At 38.4% G+C, this 19004-nt stretch overlaps 1 protein-coding gene across 1 annotated transcript in view; it reads left to right on the forward strand.

Moving 5' to 3' along the window:
- grk1a (G protein-coupled receptor kinase 1 a) overlaps positions 1–13827 on the forward strand; it is a 44405-nt gene extending 30578 nt beyond the window's left edge. The window contains exons 6-7 of the mRNA XM_039746095.1: positions 4232–4433; positions 13532–13827. Of these exons, the coding sequence (XP_039602029.1) occupies positions 4232–4433; positions 13532–13827 (498 nt within the window). The remainder of the gene's footprint in view (positions 1–4231; positions 4434–13531) is intronic.
- Positions 13828–19004: the final 5177 nt, after the last annotated feature.

Consider the following 19004-nt stretch of genomic DNA (forward strand, 5'->3'; position numbering starts at 1 on the left):
CATCTGTCACCAATCTGGGTGTTAAAATGGACCCTCAACTCACCTTTGACGCCCACATCAAACACCTCTGTAAGTCTTCCTTCTACCACCTCAAGAATATTGCTAAACTCCGACCAACTCTCACCCTGGAAGATGCAGAGAAGCTCGTCCATGCCTTTGTCTCCTCCAGGTTGGATTACTGTAATGCGCTCCTCATCGGGATTCCTGGCAAGAGTATTCAGAGACTCCAGTATATTCAGAATTGCGCTGCCAGGATCCTGATGAGGGTGCAAAAGCATGACCATATCACCCCAATCCTGAAAACCCTTCACTGGCTCCCTGTTCCTCTCAGAATTGAGTTCAAGGTCGTTCTCCTCACCCATCAGTGCATTTTTTGGACATGCCCCCCTTTACTTACAGGAACTCCTTACCCCTCATACCTCCTCACGCACTCTCTGCTCTGTACACACTAACACTCTCCAAGTCCCTAGAACCAAGCTTCGCAGTATGGGTGATAGGGCTTTTTCATCTGTGGCGCCGAGACTGTGGAACGCCCTCCCTGATTACCTGAGAGCCCCACAGTCGACTGATGTTTTTAAACGGAATCTAAAAACTCATCTTTTTAGAAAGATATTTTGTTAAAGCATACATAGATTTTCTTGTTTTATTATGTTTGTTTTTACTATGTAGCACTTTGAGATTTCTAAAATATGAAGTGCAATATAAATAAAATTTATTATTATTATTATTCATATATATGTTTGGTATCATTCTTTTCAGAATTTATCAAACTTTAATATGATGTAGTTAATTTTTCAGATTCTTATTCCGTTTTTAAATTATAAATGAAAAAATATCAAGAACCCACGTCCCGGAAGATGAGACTTTGTGCCAAAAGATTTAACCACTCCCGGGGTCAGAAATAAAAGACAAACAGTTGGACAGCTGCTGTACATCTTTTTAAATGTTCGAAGCGCCATGCCAGGGGGGTTGGCGAACGAAGAGACTGGGGGGAACCCCCTAGTTTCCACATATTTTTTCAGCCACAAGCTTATGCTGAGATTCTCCAATTCCACTTCATCAAAATTTATTGAGATCTGGGTCTGTGCAGGCCACTGGACTGAAGTAAGGTCAATGTCATGTTAATAGAACAAGCTAAGTAGAAGTGTGCTTTGTAACATGGCACATTATTCTGAGCATGGCATTCAATTGATATTCAAATGGTATTGAAATGCCTAGTGGGTGCCAGGAAGCATTCTTCGCATGATTGAACCACCACTAGCAGTCTGTACTGTTGACACAAGTCAAGATGGATGCCCAGGGAAGAACTTCTTGTTGGAGACATTGGTGAAGCAGCAGCCCCCATGCTCTTTAAAAGTGACAGCCCAAAGTTTAAATCAAGAATCAAGAGTCAATCTTTTAAAAGAACTAAAACTATTTAGTAGTTTCAGGTTTCTGACTATTAGATCTCACAACTATGATTATGGTGTTACCCCTTAACGAAACTTTGTCTGATTGAACAACACTTGCCTTTTGCTTACAGTTCTGGATTTAGTGATTATAGCCTCACCCTGTCCAAAAACATATCTATTTTTATGAAAAGAAGAACTTTTTGGTCACAGTATCAAGGGAAGTGTTTCATTTTGTTTTTGGTATGGACTAAGTGGAGGAGCTACATCTCGCGGTTTTGTTTTGACCCTATAATGGCTCTAACCTTTTTAACGTTTTTGTCATGTTTCTGTTCCCTACATGCAGTTTTATACCAATTTATGCCTGACATCTGCTTGACACAGTAAAAACTGAAATTTGCTGGACCAGCTGACAATTTTCCAATCTTCATTCATCCAGGTTTTGTGATCATATGCCCATTGTACTTTAATTTTTTCTGTACTTCTCTGAGTTAAGTGGAGTCCAGCTTGGTCTTCTGCAACTGTAGCTTATCCACTTCATGATGGAACATATTGTGGTTTCCATGCTGCCATTCTGCACATCCATGTTATAAAGAACTTATATATGAGTATTTATGTCCCTGCTGTTAGTGTTAACGAGTCTGTCAACTTTCCTCTGAATTCTCTTGTTAAGGTGTTATTGTCCACAGATTTGCTCCTCTCTGAATAAACAATAGTGTGTGAAAATCCCAGGAAAGCAGATGTTTCCGAGATGCTAAAAACACCATGTGTAGCACCGATAATCATACCAGGGTAAAAATTGCTTAGATCACACATCTCATTCATTCAAATCCTTAGTTAAATGACTGCCAAGCCTCTTGAAAATGTCTGCATGCTATATAAAGTGTGGAGCTAGCACATTGTTCTTATATCTGCATGGTTTTCCCATGAGTTTTTGGGTTTTCCTCCCACACACCCGAAGACATATGCAAGGCTAAGCAGTGAATCTAAACATTTCCCTGCAATTTTTTGGCACCACATCCAGAGCTTGTTCCTGCCATACTATACACTCAATGTTACTGGGATACGCTTTGGATCCTTGTGTCCCTGAACTAGATTAAGAAGGTCTGAGAATGCTAAATAATATCTTAATATAAAATTTCTCTTCTTAAATACAATATTATTGCAAAATCTGAACCTGATGGATACACCCTCTGTAAAGGAAGCAGCACCAGAAGATGATGGGGGTTCAATGCCAATTTCCCTGAGGGAGGATACTGATGTAGTTAAGCAATTCTGCAGTGGTAAGGCCCCGGGGGTGGATGAGATCTGCCCAGAAATGTTGAAGGCTCTGGACATTGTTGGGCTGTCATGGCTGATGCTCCAGTTCACTGTTGCATGGTCTTTGGGAACTGTGCCTCTGGAATGGTGGTGGTCCCAATTTTAAAAAAGGAGAACAGGAGGATCCAACCATCAGGTAATAATATTCCCTCTCTGGAAAAGCTTATGGCAGAGTAGCAGAAAGGAGACTCCGCCCAGTCGTGGAACCTCAGATACAGGAGGAGCAACGTGGATTCTGTCCAGGCCGAGGTAGGGTGGACCAGCTCTTTACCCTTATGAGGATTCTGGAGGTGGCATAGGAGTACGCCCAATAGGTCTACATGTGCTGGGAAAGTATGAGATTATGGGCCTCCTAATAATGGCTATTTGGTCCTTGTATAATCACAGTGAGAGCTGTGTCTATATACCCAGAAAAACATCAATACTGTTTCTAATGGGTGTGGAACTCCACCATGGACAGGATGTCAAGGTGCTGCTGGAAAGAGGAAGGGGTCCAGTTCGGTGGCCTTAGAATCGTGTCACTACTTTTTGCAGACGATGGCTTCATTGGGTTGCGAACTGCAGCACACAATGGGACGGTTTGTGACCAAGTGTGAAGCAGCAGGGATGAGGATCAGTACCTCTAAATCTGAGGCCATGTTCCTCAGTAGGGTAAAGGTGAACTGTCCTCTCCAACTGTGAGGTGAGTTACTGAAGGATTGGGGCAGCAAGCTCAGTTATGCGGTCATTATACCATTCTGTAGTGGTGAAGAATTTGCTGAGAAAGAAGGTGGAGCTCACAATTTACCAGTCAATCTACATCCCTACCCTCAACTGTGAGTTTTGGGTAATGATCAAAAGAATGAGAGCATGGGTGTTAATTGTCAAAATGAGCTTTCTTCTCAGGGTGGTCAGGGAATCACTTAGAGATAGGGAAAGAAGTGCAGATGTCCAGGAGAGGGCTAACCCTCTGAATTGAGAGGAGCCAAGGTGGTCCAGACATCTGATACAAATGCCTCCTGGATACCTCCCTGTGGAGGTTTTATGGGCATGACTGGCTAGGAGGAGACACTGGGAAGACCCAGGGCTCACTAGAAGGATTTTATCTCCCAGATGGCCTGGGAACACCTTGTCCTCAGAGTAAGTCCCAGAGTATGAGTTGGTGACTGGGAAAAAATGCATTTAGTCCTAACTAAGACTGTTCCCCCCCACGATCCAGCTTCAGACAAGAGGTAAAAAATGAATGAATGAATGAATGATTCCCCAGCAGGTTAAATAATAATAATGCTTTAATAAACTTCCCAAATGGGCCTGATTTATTTGAAAGGGCACCACATTTATCAGCAATTGCTTCATTTGTATTCCCAGAATACAAAATAATTTTCTAAAGTATGTCCTTATAAGAAGTATAAGATATTTATAGTGATAAACTGGTGTTGACAATTCTGTGAACAAAAGGATTTGGATTGCACATAATAATCACTTTCTGAATTTAAAGGGTTAAATAGAATTTAGTAAAGCAATTTCTATTTCCCATTTTGCAGGTAGAAAACAAGGAGGTTAAAAGGAGGATTCTTAATGATCCTGTACAGTATAGTGATAAATTCAGTGAAGAGGCAAAATCATTTTGTGAGCAGCTGTTAGAGAAGGATCCTGGAAAACGTCTTGGATTTACCAAAGGAAACTGTGATGAACTTCGGAAACATCCTTTCTTCAGAGAAATTAATTGGAGAAAACTGGAAGCAGGTGAAGATGATTGTTTTTTTTTCTGTCACTGGAAGGCTTCGCCTGTATAGCCTGCACATTATATTCACTGTGTGAATAGCCTTACATACTGTAACACATCTTGTTTGTCTCTTGAAGGCAGGTGTGCAGTTTGAAAATGACTCACATTTTCAAAGAGATTATTAGTAACTGTAAATCACAAAATTGATAGAGAAAGGTCCAAAAACAGTTGTAGTAATGGGGTGATCTGCTATCCTTAAGTTTCCTTTGTTTTTGAAACAACATCAAGGCTGTTGCTCCATTTACTTTCAAAGTATCCATCCATTCATTTTCCAAATATGTTCATCCAGAGCCGGGTTTTGGAGATGTTGGAGCCCATCCCAGCAACCACTGGGTGCAAGGCAGGAATAATCCATGGATAGGGTGACAGTCCATCATAGAGTACACACACACACACACACACACACACACACACACACACAAAGTTCTAAGGTCAGCCACTTGCATCATAAAGGAGAAACCATTTGCACAAAGGCAGACAATTTCATATTATTTAATAACATCGATCTGTTTACCTTGAGAATTTAAATGTTTGCAGAAATTTTCACCTATCCATGGAGGGTTTTGCACAACTAATCATGAATGGCAAAGGGTGGGTCTTTGTTTCCATTGAATGCTCAATTTTGGACGCCTTCTTGTGGAACTTCTGCTTTATAATGTCACAGGCTGACTTTAAAGTGTCTTGCTATAACAACCTTGATGTTATTCCAGAAACAACTGAAACCCGAGAATATCATATTGACCAGGAATAAAGTATTAGAATTATTAAGAAACCATTAATTTAGTTGTTAGTTATACACATTATCATGTTTTTGTATGAAATTTTGAATGATGTTATAATACAAGCTATAAATAACATAGTGCACATATATAAGAAAATTGCTCTGAATAGTTAGATTAGTAAAGGTGTACTGGTAAATGAAACTGTAGAGCTCACAACATCTGTTCTTTGAAATTTGACAAAATTTACTAATCCAAAAGGCTCCACACATCGGCTATGGTTGCAGACTAAAACTGTTTTCTTTTTAGCAAACTAATCACAACACAACATGCCAGGTCAAATCAATACTACTTTTGAGAAAGTCCTTGATAATGCACATGTCTCATTATCTTATTCTTATTTATACCACACTGTATGTTTATATATTATTAGGAGTAATAATAACATTTTACTTCAATGAAGAAACATAAAGACATCACAGTGGAAATGTCTAACAGAAATTCTGTTGATCACTTTAATATTTGTAACGGCAAAGTTTAATCTAACAATTGAAAGTTCTTCACAGAATGATTAATTAATGAATAAATTAGGTAATTCAATGTATAAAATGGTTGAAATTAACAAGCTATAGTCAAACCTGTTTGCAAAAGATGGTTAATAAACAGCCAGATGATTACTTGTCATTTATTTCTTTCAGTGCAATTGCTTTTGGAGATGACCTTCACCAAATGTAACATATGCATTTTTTTACAGTTTATTGAAAAGAAAACATTTTCTTTTGACATTTCTTGAGATAAAAAAAAAATATTAACACACTTGCCAAATTAAAGCACACATACTATATTTCAGTAAGCAAAATATAACAAGAAATTGAAGGCAATGTGCATTATTCAGTATTTCTTTTCATTGTATTATATGGCATAATGAGACTAAACTGAATTGAAAGTATTTAAATTGAGAGATAGCACAGTGGCCCAGTGACCTATCATCTTGGATTAAAATCTCACACTTAGTCATTGTGTTCAATTTCATCATTGGTCAAACTGGAGGTTACTAGAGCTGATCTGGGTAAGGGCTGTTCTATCTTGACACACTAGATGTTAACGGTTAATTTAGATGAAGACGAGAATATGAAGGCAATTAACCATATTGACTTTCTTGTTCTGTAACATAAAGCCATCAACCACAAGGCCCTGGCAGTCTTGATAAGCTGATGGACAATGGGTAGTTATCTACAGCCCAAACTAGCAAAGAGTGAAATGTATTGTACATGTGCCTACAACAAACCATAACTGCAGACAAATCCTTTCCCCATAAATATTTAAAGAGTAATATTCTATGGAAAATATCTGGTAGTATTTGGGAAACATGTCAGTTACAACATCCTGGCTGACTCAACAACAGAAATGATCCACTCTGTACCAATATATTAATGATGAGTCATTCTGAATGCTGGTGACTTCAAACAAGAAATCAAGCATCTATTAGGCATGTTCCATTTGTGGACACTACAAGGTGGACCTGCTCTATCCAAATATTAATGACTTTAAATATAATCCTGTGATCCAATCTAAGTAGGTCCAAAGTCATCTTACTGCCTCCCACAAGCCTGTTATTGACAACAGCAGTTCTCTTTTATCTAAGCCAGAAGTTTTTATGTTTATTTATTTTTTCTGGGTGTGGGCGGAGTGTAAAATTTTAATTTCCCCTTGGGGACAAATAAAATCTAACCTAATCTAATCATATCTAATCAAATGTTACTGTATTACGACAAGAGAAGGCAATTCAACAGTAAATGCTAAGTAACTCTACCAGCAATACTAAAATTGTCTTGCCCACTCACAGCGCCATTTGGCACCACTTAAACTATTTCAGAGGAAAATTTCTAGTATGGCCGCTCAGCTTGATGAAAGAGTAATCACCCTCCTTGATCTGAGTGCAGCCTTTGACACTATTTGTCACACTACTCTTCTCAATAGATTATCTTCGATTGGCATTACCCACACTCCACTAGATTGGTTCAGATCCTACCTCTCAGGCCACATTCAGTTTGTTCAGCTTAAAACTTTCACATCCCAACCCACCGCTGTTACTTCAGGTGTGCCCCCGGGCTCTGTCCTGGGGCCCCTCCTTTTCATTATTTACTTCCTTCCCCTTGGCAATATCTTTCGTAAATATAACATTAGCTTCTACTGTTATGCTGATGAAACCCAGCTCTATCTCACTAGCAGACCTACTGCTTCCTTTTCACCCTCCTCACTTATTGATTGCATAGCAGAAATCAAATCCTGGTTTTCTTCAAATTTTCTTTAATTAAATTGTGACAAAACAGATGTTCTCCCCATTGGTACAAAATCAACATTATCGAAAACTGATCACTTTTGATTTGTTATTGATAATTCCTCTGTCTCCCCTTCCCCACAGGTTAAGAGTCTAGATGTCATCCTTGACAGTACTTTATCCTTTCAGTCCCACATCAATATCATCTCCCGGTCTGCATATTTCCACTTGCGTAACATTAATCGTATTCGCCCCTCCCTCACTCCCCACACTACTGCTATCCTTGTTCATAGCCTTGTCACTTCTCGTCTGGATTATTGCAATTTCCTTTTCTTTGGTCTTTCTCGCATATCTCTTTATAAGCTTCAGCTGGTCCAGAATTCAGCTGCCCGCATCATTACTAGAACCTCCTCTATTCACCATATCATTCCCGTTTTGAGCAGCTTAATTGGCTTCCAGTTCAGTTCCGAATTCAATTCAAAATTCTCCTACTAACTTTTAAGGCTATCCACAACCTTGCCCCTCCATATCTGTCTGACCTCCTCCATGTTGCCATTCCCTCCCGTACCCTTAGATCCTCTTCTTCCATCCACTTGACTGTCCCCTTCGTCCGTCTTACCACAATGGAAAGCAGAGCATTGAGTTGCTCTGCTCCCCAGCTTTGGAACTCACTACCACCTGAGCTTAGAAATATTGAATAATTTTCACTTTCAAATCTAAACTTAAGACTCATTTGTTTAAGACTGCTTTTTCTCTTTGATTACAGTTGCTCTGTCTGATTTTAACTTTTGTATTTTACTTTTGTTTATAATCTGTGTTTTGTCTATTGTTTGGTATCCTTGAGTGTTTAGAAAGTCACCTACAAATAAATAAAATGTATTATTATTATTATTATTATTATTACTACAGCTCCATCTATATTGAGTTTGCATGGTCTCATGCCTGTGCGGTTTTCTCCTAATTCTCCTTTTTTTTCCTCCCAAATCCTAAAGATGCATGTTCAGCTAATTGTTGTGATCGATGAATATCTTAATGATATCTTTCTTTAAAAACTCACAGGCTACAGTAGTCTTTGAGGCAATGTGTATAGTTGTACAGATATAATAATTATCATGTGTAAAAAGATGTGTAAGCCCATATTTAAACAGAACTTGAGAAAAGTAATTTTTATAATGTAATAAGTGAATTTTCTGTGACAAAACGCGGAGTGGTGTACTGCTCTGCTTTTGGATCAACAGTTGTACTAAGAACACTTCTCAACCATAAAGGTGTTGTTCTGTGCTCAATCCTGTTCCAAATCCCTCTTAAATCTCAATTATAGCAGACAAAACCTGATTTCCTTTCTCATTAATGTCCTTTTTAAATGGCTTTAAAATCACTTTTTTAAAGAACATTTTTAACGTCAGCAATGCACATTTATTTACCTGAGCCAAAACATGGTATGCTGTTACACTGTATCTTTAGGTAGGTACTGGCTTGACACAATGTCTAAAATAAAGGCTTCAAAAAATGTATGAATTAAGGTTACCTGTATTGTATTTTCTGCGGTGGGCTGGCACCCTGCCCGGGGTTTGTTTCCTGCCATGAGCCCTGTGTTGGCTGGGATTGGCTCCAGCAGACCCCCGTGACCCTGTAGTTAGGATAAAGCGGGTTGGATAATGGATGGATGGAAGGATGTATTATATTTTTGCTGCAAAGGGGAAAACTAATTTTTTACTCAAGTCCCGTTATGTTATTCCTTGACTGCTGCCTCCCACCAGCAGCACTCAACTGGCACCCAGTATTATAAACATTTATTTTAAACTAACTATAGCATATGCATGTGATTTATTTTAAAATGTTGCTGTGTATTGTTTGTTAACTTTCCTGACAAACACTCAAGCTCATTTCTACAGAATTTGTTAATTACTATGAATGAAAGTGTCTGCTAAATAAATATTATGAGGAAACATACTCAAATTGCTTCAGTATATCTGTAAAACAGAGACAGACAGTAACCTTTCACCTTTTGTGTGCAAGGATCAAAAAAGCCACATAGCTGGTTGGGATGGAGTCCTTCTATATAAAATCGGTCGGGATTGTCCTTCCACCCCGTGAGTGCTACGCAGGCGCGGAGTTTCACACACACCCCGTCCATTTTGCAATGCACGATGGGATTTGTAGTTTTGTTTTTCCAGGTAAAAGATGATTTATTACTCCAGACTGTGCGATATCTTCTTCTATTCCGCTAATCACAGACTTACTACTTGCAGCTTGCGGTACGAAGCGACATGATGTGAGCAGAGTTTTGGTGCTCCCATCGTTCCCTTGCTTTTGTGCGCGATGCACAAATTATGTCTCTGGAAATAATTAATGTTGATGGAGTACAAATGCCTCACCGCGTAGTAAATATCAGGGGGGTTCAAAAGGGCAACCTCAATATAGAAAAAAAGTTTAAATTTCATCACAAAAATAACAGAAACTACGAGTATTAAAGTAATACCGTTTAAATGCAATATAACCAAATTAATGAGTTTGTATAAAATATCAAATTGATCTACATATTGAATTGCCTTAAGAAGTGGTCAACTTAAAAGTCGGTCACCTTAAAAGGCGGGTCAGCCTAGTTTTAAAATAAAGGCTGCATTTAACGTGTTTAAGCAATCATGAGTAATTATGTACAGGTTTCTCAAAATGTATCAATTACAGGCAGTTCAGACTGTATGTGGCTCCATTTTTCTCTTTAGTCAGATCACTGTGTATGCATGGAGAATCCCATTTTTGTGAAGGGTTATGTTTTCAAGAATTACTTTCATCTGAAGGCTGTCTTTTAAACCGCAATGCACAGCTCACAACCACTTCACACTTTGCAGAAGCACCAGAAACAAACAAAAAAATTCAATAACACTGATAAAATTTTTAAAATATGTAATGTACAAACATATTAGAGCTTCTAACCTACATTTGAATATATTTTTGACTGTTACTGTTTTTTAAAATGAATATTCAAACCTTAATTTCTGGCCCTAGCGTACACTATGTGATTTTAGCCCAAGTTGTCAGTAGTTTTTCAAATCAGCACCAAATTTTGAGAAAGTCATTGAAGGCTTTAAATGAGATACATTATGATAAAAAATTACTTATGGGCTCTTTATGGTTTTCAACATGTTAAAAAAAATGGGGGACAATCAATATGAGTTTGTCAGATACAAGTCAATTCTGTATTTCAGTTCCTTTTGTCCACTCAGGAAGTGATTCAGTGTTTATATTTTTGCATGCATGGCTGCAAAATATTTGTGAATGGAGGACTGACTGGTTAAGTTGTGGCAAAAAATATCCAATATATGATACTTCTTCCCAGAAATATAATGACCGGGCCTTCAAAGAAGAAGCAGGAAGGGACATTGTCCAGCAGCTACAAATTCCTGGTAGCACTATACATTTTTGCTTTTAACATATTAGCATAACTGCAGTGGGCTGGCGCCCTGCCCGGGGTTTGTTTCCTGCCTTGCGCCCTGTGTTGGGTGGGATTGGCTCCAGCAGACTCCCGTGAACCTGTAGTTAGGATATAGTGGGTTGGATGATGGATGGATGGATGAATATTAGCATAAGTAACATATTAGCATAGTAGTTCACTAGTCAAAGGATACCAGCTAATCAAAGTAATACTGATAGCCAGTTTAGCTACATTTATGGCAATCTGTTATTAAAACAAAAAACAGGGATTGTTTTGTCTTGGTAGAGTATTATATTACTCCCCTTTTGTATTATTAACAGGTAGTCTTTGTCAGAATGCCTCAAATCTCACAGACTTACCACTGTTTATAAGGTATTGTACCATATAATTTCTCCCCACCTTCCCTTCTACATCTACAGTATAACCTCAGGCAATTAGGTGTAGTAAAAGACAAGCAGGAGTTAAGATACAATTTAAATAATGTATTATTGATAACATTCATAAATAATAACAATATGCAAAGTACATTTGAATAGCAGCAGCCATACAACCTGATAAATGCTGATGTGTAATCTCAGGCGGCACACTATCTTCTTAGTTACTTAAAATGTCTCTACATTTTTGGTCAGCTTTCTTCAGAGCAGGCCGCATACCTGTCTCAATATGACTGCCGAGCTGTGCTCTTCATTGTGTTGTCCTTTTCAGTTCATTGTGTGTGAGATTGTTTTTCATCATTTGGTCAGAGAGATAGCAAGAGGTAAAGCAAGCAAATTTACAGATTTTCAACCCCTACAGCCAATAGGGCATCATGGTACTTAAAGGTTTCTGATATAAGTTCCAAACAGCCATACTTCAGTCCAATGGGGCAGAAAACACCTTCACCTCTGCCCCCAAAACCATTTGTTGAGCTGAAGTTTGCTAGCTAGGCAGTCTGGCTTTAATGTTGGGGTTGATTGAGAGAGTCCTGCAGAGACTCACTTGCCAAACTTGTTTGAGGCACTTCCCCCAACCCTGTCGTAAAATTCACTATCCTGACTTAGTCTTAGGGGGTAAACATGAATGCTTCTCACTTATGTAACACTAATATTACATTGTTTTGCCTAAGTTACAAATAAAGACATACAAAATATTTATCAACTTGTATGTAACATTTAATACCACACTAAAGATACAGCAAAGATATCAGAGATATCGTATCACAATTCGTGGTGTTAAATTGTGGTGGTGTGGTGCCAAAAAATCTTGCCCAACGGTCCCAAAACGCAATTGCTCAAGATTGTTCAAAAGGCTTCCAACTATTTGTGAGCACATAAAAATCACTTAATGTATGCCTGCTATTGATAAGCTAGCAGTACACTCATGAGAAAAATCACATAGTGTACTTCTGCCATTAGTTTAACAGAGGACAAGTAGATGTATGCCCTCATAAAAAATATTTCGGTTGAATGACAAGGAAGACATGCACCCTTGCATTCCTTTTGGTGGTGAAGTAACAACCTCTTAGAGTGCCTTTAAGATAACAAAACAGGTAAATCTGATGGGGCAAGGTCTGGAATGTGCAGAGCAATTTCTAAAACCGTGAACTTCAGTTTCTTAAGAGTTTCAGTGGTCTGAGCTTCTGTGTGTGGGCCAGCATTGCCATGCTACAACACTACACCTTCTGACAGTTAGTTCAAAGGTTTTCTGAGATTGCTAACTTCAATTTGCAACTCCACCTCTCACAAAACCCCTCTGAACATAATGTTTCAGTATCAGACCCTGTAAGTCCCAAAAAAAACCTGCATTCCTGCTGATAGTTGCATCCTTAATTTCTTTGTGACAGGCAATATAGGATGATTGCATTCCAGATGTTGGAGTTTACTTTTTAAGCTCACAGTGGTGGATCCATGTTTCTTCCCAGGCAGCAATGTACTGTACCTCACAAAGTCAAATCAGCTTTGTCATGACAGCAATTCAAAAAATGTGGACTTATTTCAAAATGCCAAAGTTTATGTTTTTCCATTAGCTGTTTTGGAACCCACTGTGTGCAAACCTCACGAGAACCAAGGTTGTTACAGAGGATTTCATAAGCAGAACCATGATTGATCTGAGGATGGGTCACTGTCTCATCAATGGTGCCAGAACTATGTTGTGGGTACTGTATGTTCAGTATGAAAGCAGTAGTGAACATGGATGAGTAATTTGATCTTTCTTGTTTTGTAACACATCGTGTGTCCATTCATGAAGGCAAAATGTTGTTTCTATAATGTGTTGAAAATTGACAATGCTCCTGATATACAATACCTTCAGCCCATAAAAAACAAATAGCACAACAGTGCTCTTCTTTGACTCATAGACAACATAAAGTGGCCAAATTAATAGTTTAACAAGGCAAAAATTAACCTGACCAATTTATTAGACCGGTATCATGGCAACATAGACAAACAAAAGCTCATACACGCATGCACAACTACTGCTGCAGCCAGCAGTATGAATAAGTAAAACACCATTGTGAATATGTTTGACTTGTAATCACCTATTAAAATTATGTCATCTATTTGGGATTGTTAGAGGGTACTAAGGGTTACATTGAATATGTGCTGTTGACTCTAAGCTTTCTTATTAATTTTTTCTCTGTTCCAGGTATACTGACACCGCCATTCATTCCAGACTCAAAAACTGTCTATGCAAAAGACATCCAGGATGTGGGAGCCTTCTCCACTGTCAGAGGAGTTAATCTTGAAGAAGTCGATAAAGAATTCTTTGATGAGTTTGCTTCTGGTAACATCGCCATTCCATGGCAGGAGGAAATGATAGAGACTGGAATTTTTGCAGAGCTGAATGTGTGGGGAACAGGAGGCAGCTTACCCAATGACCTCAGAAGGGAATCAATTTTAGAGGCAAATGCAAATAAATCTGGAGTTTGTAGAATTTCCTAAAATCAATAGATGTGCACGAAAATTGATAAATTATTTAGAACTTCTTCTATATTCCCAGTGAGTAGATCAGTAACTATACCCTTTGTATCATAATGGGATTATCATTCTGTTTGTTTTTATAATACTGATACAGCCTGGGACTTTGTGGAAACTCCAATCTTTTATACTGGAAACCATAGGCTTAAAATGTAAAGATCACTAATGTACAAGATATCAACTAGAAATGAAAAAGTTGCACTGTCAAAGGTATGATAATGAAAGTAGAGACCTTGTGTAGCCATAATGCATTCATAAAATATGTTCTGCAAGATGTGTACAAATAAAGGCATACCAATGCCATAAATGCATCAAAATGTTTGAATGAAACAATATAAATGGAACAATAGTTGAATTCTTGGGTCAAAAGTATCGCTCAATCATTTTTCCTATAACAGCTTCCCTGTCAGAGTCATAGAACAGTGGTAGCTATTTATTTGCAAAACTGATAGCAACCCAGAGCAATTTAACACTACCCATTAATTCAACATTACATTACATTTCTGAGTTTAGCATTTTATTATCATTGCATTAGACAGCATGGTGACACAGTGGTTAGTGTTGCTGCCTTATGGAGCTACTGTTCTGGGTTTGCATATATATATACAGTATATATACACTCACCGGCTACTTTATTTTGGTACTCCTGTTTATCTGCTTGTTAACACAAATATCTAATCAGACAGACTCCTGGCAGCAACTCAATGCATTTAGGTATGTAGACATTGTCAAGACAACTTGCAACTTGCAAAGTTCCAACCAAGCAATAGAATGGGGAAGAAAGCTGATTTAAGTGACTTTGACTGTAGCATGGTTGTTGGTGCCAGATGGGCTGGTCTGAGTTTTTAAGAAACTGCTGATCTACTAGAATTTTTTACACACAAAATTTTCTAGGGTTTACAGAGGGTGGTCCAAAAAACAGAAAATATCCAGTGAGTGGCAGTTCTCTGGGTGAAAATGTCTTGTTGATGCCACAGATCAGAGAAGAATGACCAGACTGGTTTGAGCTAATAGTAAGGCAGGAGTAACTCAAATAACCACTCGTTACAACTGAGGTGTGCAGAAGAGCATCTCTGAATGCACAACATGTTCATCCTTAAAGCAGATGGGCTACAGCAACAGGAGACCATACTGGGTGCCACTCCTGTCAGCTAAGAACAGGTAACTGAAGCTACAATTCAAACTGGCTCACCAAAATTGGACAATAGAAGATTGGAAAAATGTTGCCTTGTCTGATGTGTCTCAATTTCTGCTGTAACATTCAGTTGGTAAGGTCAGAATTTGGCATCATCAACATGAAAGCATGGATTCATCCTACCTTGTATCAGTAGTTCAGGCTGGTGGTGGTGGTGCGATGGTGTGGGGGATACTTTCTTGGCACACTTTTGAGCCCCTTAGTACCAATTGAGCATCATTTAAATGCCATGGCCTACCTGATTATTGTTGCTATGTCCATCCCTATATGACTGCAGTGTACCCATCTTCTGATGACTACTTTTAGGGTAACAAGCCACATCACATAGTTTAAATCATCTCAAACTGGTTTCTTGAGCATAAGTTCAATGTACTCAAATGACCTCCACAGTCACCAGGTCTCAATGTATGGTATGTGCACTTCTCTCCAAGTTTCCAAGTACTCGAATGTTCTCTCAACATCACCAAAGACATGCAGATTAGTTTAACTTTTTCAAACTGACCCAGTGTAAATGTGAGTGGTGGTGTGTGTTTGCAGGTCTGTTCCTTGCCCTGTACCCAGTTCTGCAATGATATGGTACAGCCCTCTGTAATTCTGAACTGCCAAGTACTGTATTATAAAATTCAGAATTAAAATATTAAAATGTCTTTTGGTGTGGACCAAAGGACAGGAAGTCAGCAATCCTGATACAGATAAACAAATGTCAGCAGACAATATGGCATGTAGAATATGCTGAAAATCTGTACTGTGCATTCTTTGGACTATGCCACCCCTGTTACTGAAGACCAGTGTCATTGCTGTACTCCCCTTGCTTTGCACCCTATTGCTTATGAAACTCTCTAATTTTAATTAATTTTGCTTCAATCCTTTGTGCAATTCCCATATGAAATAGCTATAAATTAAAACTATGGAATTTTTAGGCTTTCTAATGTTTTATTTAATATCAAACCAAGCTACTATTCTTACAATAAAAGATTGTTAATTAAAAAAGCATTTGGCATACACAAGTAAAATGAAGACATTCCCACACTTCTGTTGCCCATAGTTGAAATCTCCAAATGCAATATTTTTGTAAAAATGCCTGGTAAGTGTTCAGTGCTTAACAATTTAAGAGCAAAAAAATTGATGGTACTGTACTTGAAAACGTTTCAACCTCTGGAGGTCATACATCAGAAAAAAAGGTTAAGGACCCCCGGCTTCTGCTAACTTAGATGTGTTACACAAGTTGTTTTTATGCGGTACTTTTCCATTATTGTGATGAAAATCGGTGGGGCCATTGCCAACACTGTCTTCCACTGCGGGTCACTCATGTGCAGCACACCATGTTGACAGTTAATTCCTTGCCGCTAATCTTTTCGCGTCATCTATTTGATAGTGCAGTCAGTGTACCCCGGAATAATCAAAATTTGGGAACTACCAACCAGCGAGGAGACATCTGTGCCCTTTCTTCAGGACACAGGTAATCTTGCTATGGAAAAGCAGTGTCTCCGAAACCACCCTATGAAATTATATTTCTCTGACTGGGTACGGTGGAAGTGCTCCGGGAATGTGCTGCACAAGTGTCACCATCTGACAAGGGAACTGGCTGGAGAATTCCCGATTACCAATCATGACTGTGGTTCATTTAACAATAAATAAAATATTCTAATTTATTTAGTGGGAAATCTTTTTCAGCTGCGCCCTGTCTATCATTTTTAAGATATCACAAAGGGAGGCAAACCAGCTAAATTTTCTTTTGACCATATCTGCTCATCCTCTAAATATTTATCACATAATGTGAGTCCCTCTGTTAATAATGTGGCCTGTCATTCTTACCTTTTGAAGCAAGACCGAGTCCTTCAATGGTGTGAACTGAAAGCCAGTGTATAATAGTAATTTTGTTAAAAAGTAAGGTGAAATATTTAAAGAATCAGGCGGTAGCCATCTTTAAATATAATAATATTTTAACATAGTCATTTGTTCCCTGTGTGTTCAGCCTTCTTTTAAATTACGATTTCTTCAGTTTTCATTTTTAAGTCACATTTTGTTTAATTGCAATGTTCAGTGTAAGGCCATTCGGCATATAATGCTGCAGGAATATAATTCTGTTCTATGACCCTGATCTAGAATTAGCAGTTAGACAATGGAAGGTTTAATGTTTTAATCATTTTTAAGAAGCATGTTTACCTTTTGTATAATATTGATACTCAAAATCTGCAAAGGACAATAAGAGGAAAATCTTTTAGGAGATGCCTTTTTGTCATGTCATTTTCTTTACTCCAGAAAGAACATCATTATCAAAACCTTCACTCAAGAGAAATACAGTTGCATCTGAAATGGGTCCCTTTCAGTCTGTGTCCATCAGGTTACTCTATTAAGGTACTCGAATCAGATAAGAAATCATTTATTGTTTATCATTGCTTCAGAGCACTAGCAGTCAAAGCAATAAAGCCAAAGATGGCTTAACTGTGGCATAATCCTGAGGGGGCTTTCTTGAATTAAGAAGGACAGTGAATGTGATCTGGTAGGGTGTTAAATGTTTCATTCTGTAGTTTTGTGAAAAATGTGATTTGTGCCAATCACTTAACTATTACCCATGTGTTATACAAGGAACTGGGACCTGCTTATGGGACAAATCCATCAGGCCGATGTCTCACATAGTGATCCATAGCTTCTATCTAACCAAAAACTCACAGTTTTTGCAATGTTTATGATCCACAACAAATTAGGTTTAAAACCATAAAGACACTTGAAATAGGACAAGTTAACGGATAAATGGTGCACAGCATTGCAAGTAAATACAGCAATAAGCAGCATACATCTCCACTAATCCCGAAAGGAATCAATAGTGTATTAATAAAATTATCTTTAGGATGATCTGACCATTAGCTTTCAAATTATAATCTCAAGTCAGGTTTAGGGTACAACCAATTTTATCAACAAAAGAATTTCCAAAACCCAGGGAACAATTCAGCTCTGGAAATTTTGCTGCCTGAAAATTTAAATATGAAGATGTCTGCTAGTGTTTTAGCTGAGGTAACTTTCTCAAAGGAATAAAATGGGACATTAACCATGGAACTGTTGAACTTCTCTGAAAAGGAAGACCTGTGATGAAATCCAGTTTTATTAGCAGATAGAAGGGGATACTATAGAGAGGCCAGAAACCAGTATTGCCAAAGCTCAAAAGTCATATGTTAGTATGCAATCTATGAAAACCTAATACATGTTCTGTCACCAGAAGTATCTTTATAATAATTCCAAAGTTTTTATTAACTCAACCAAAATTGTCCAATGACCCACATTTGACACTTCTCACTGAAATGTAGTAGGTACAAAGAGTTTTCTGCTTTGGCACCTGATCTGGAATAGATTACAATGGTGTGGAAGAAATTATGTTTACTAATTCTGTCTCTTGTAGGCAGTCTCATCATTGTCACTGATAAAGCCAATCACAATGATCTTGTCTGCAAAGTTGAAGACGCTATTGCCCTCATGCTTTGCTACACAAAGGGGGGTAAACAAACTGTATAGTACTGGGCTGAGGCAGCAGCCTTGTGGAACACCAACGTTGGTGAACAGCGTAGAAAACTTTTTGACAGTACACACTGACTGAGGTCTGTTTATCAGGAAGTCAACCACCCAGCCACTGACCAAGGTCTCTGAGCTTTAGCACCAAGCTGGAGGGCACAAAATTGTTGAAGGTAGAGCTATAGTGAATGAACAGCATCCAGACATACAGTAGGAGATTATCCTTTCCAGATGTTACAGGGCAGTATGCAGGGCAAGGGAGAGATCATCATCCATAGATGTGTTACACTGGTATGCTTACTATAAAAGATCCAGTGTAGCAGGGAAGTTATGGTTAATGTGGATCTTCATCAACATGGAGGCTAACGTGATAGGCTGATAGTCATTCAGGCAGGAAACAGCAGATTTCTTTGGCACAGACACAACTGTGGTTTTCTTA

This window comes from Polypterus senegalus, chromosome 2 (genome assembly GCF_016835505.1).
Source record: "Polypterus senegalus isolate Bchr_013 chromosome 2, ASM1683550v1, whole genome shotgun sequence".
Lineage (NCBI taxonomy): Eukaryota > Metazoa > Chordata > Cladistia > Polypteriformes > Polypteridae > Polypterus > Polypterus senegalus.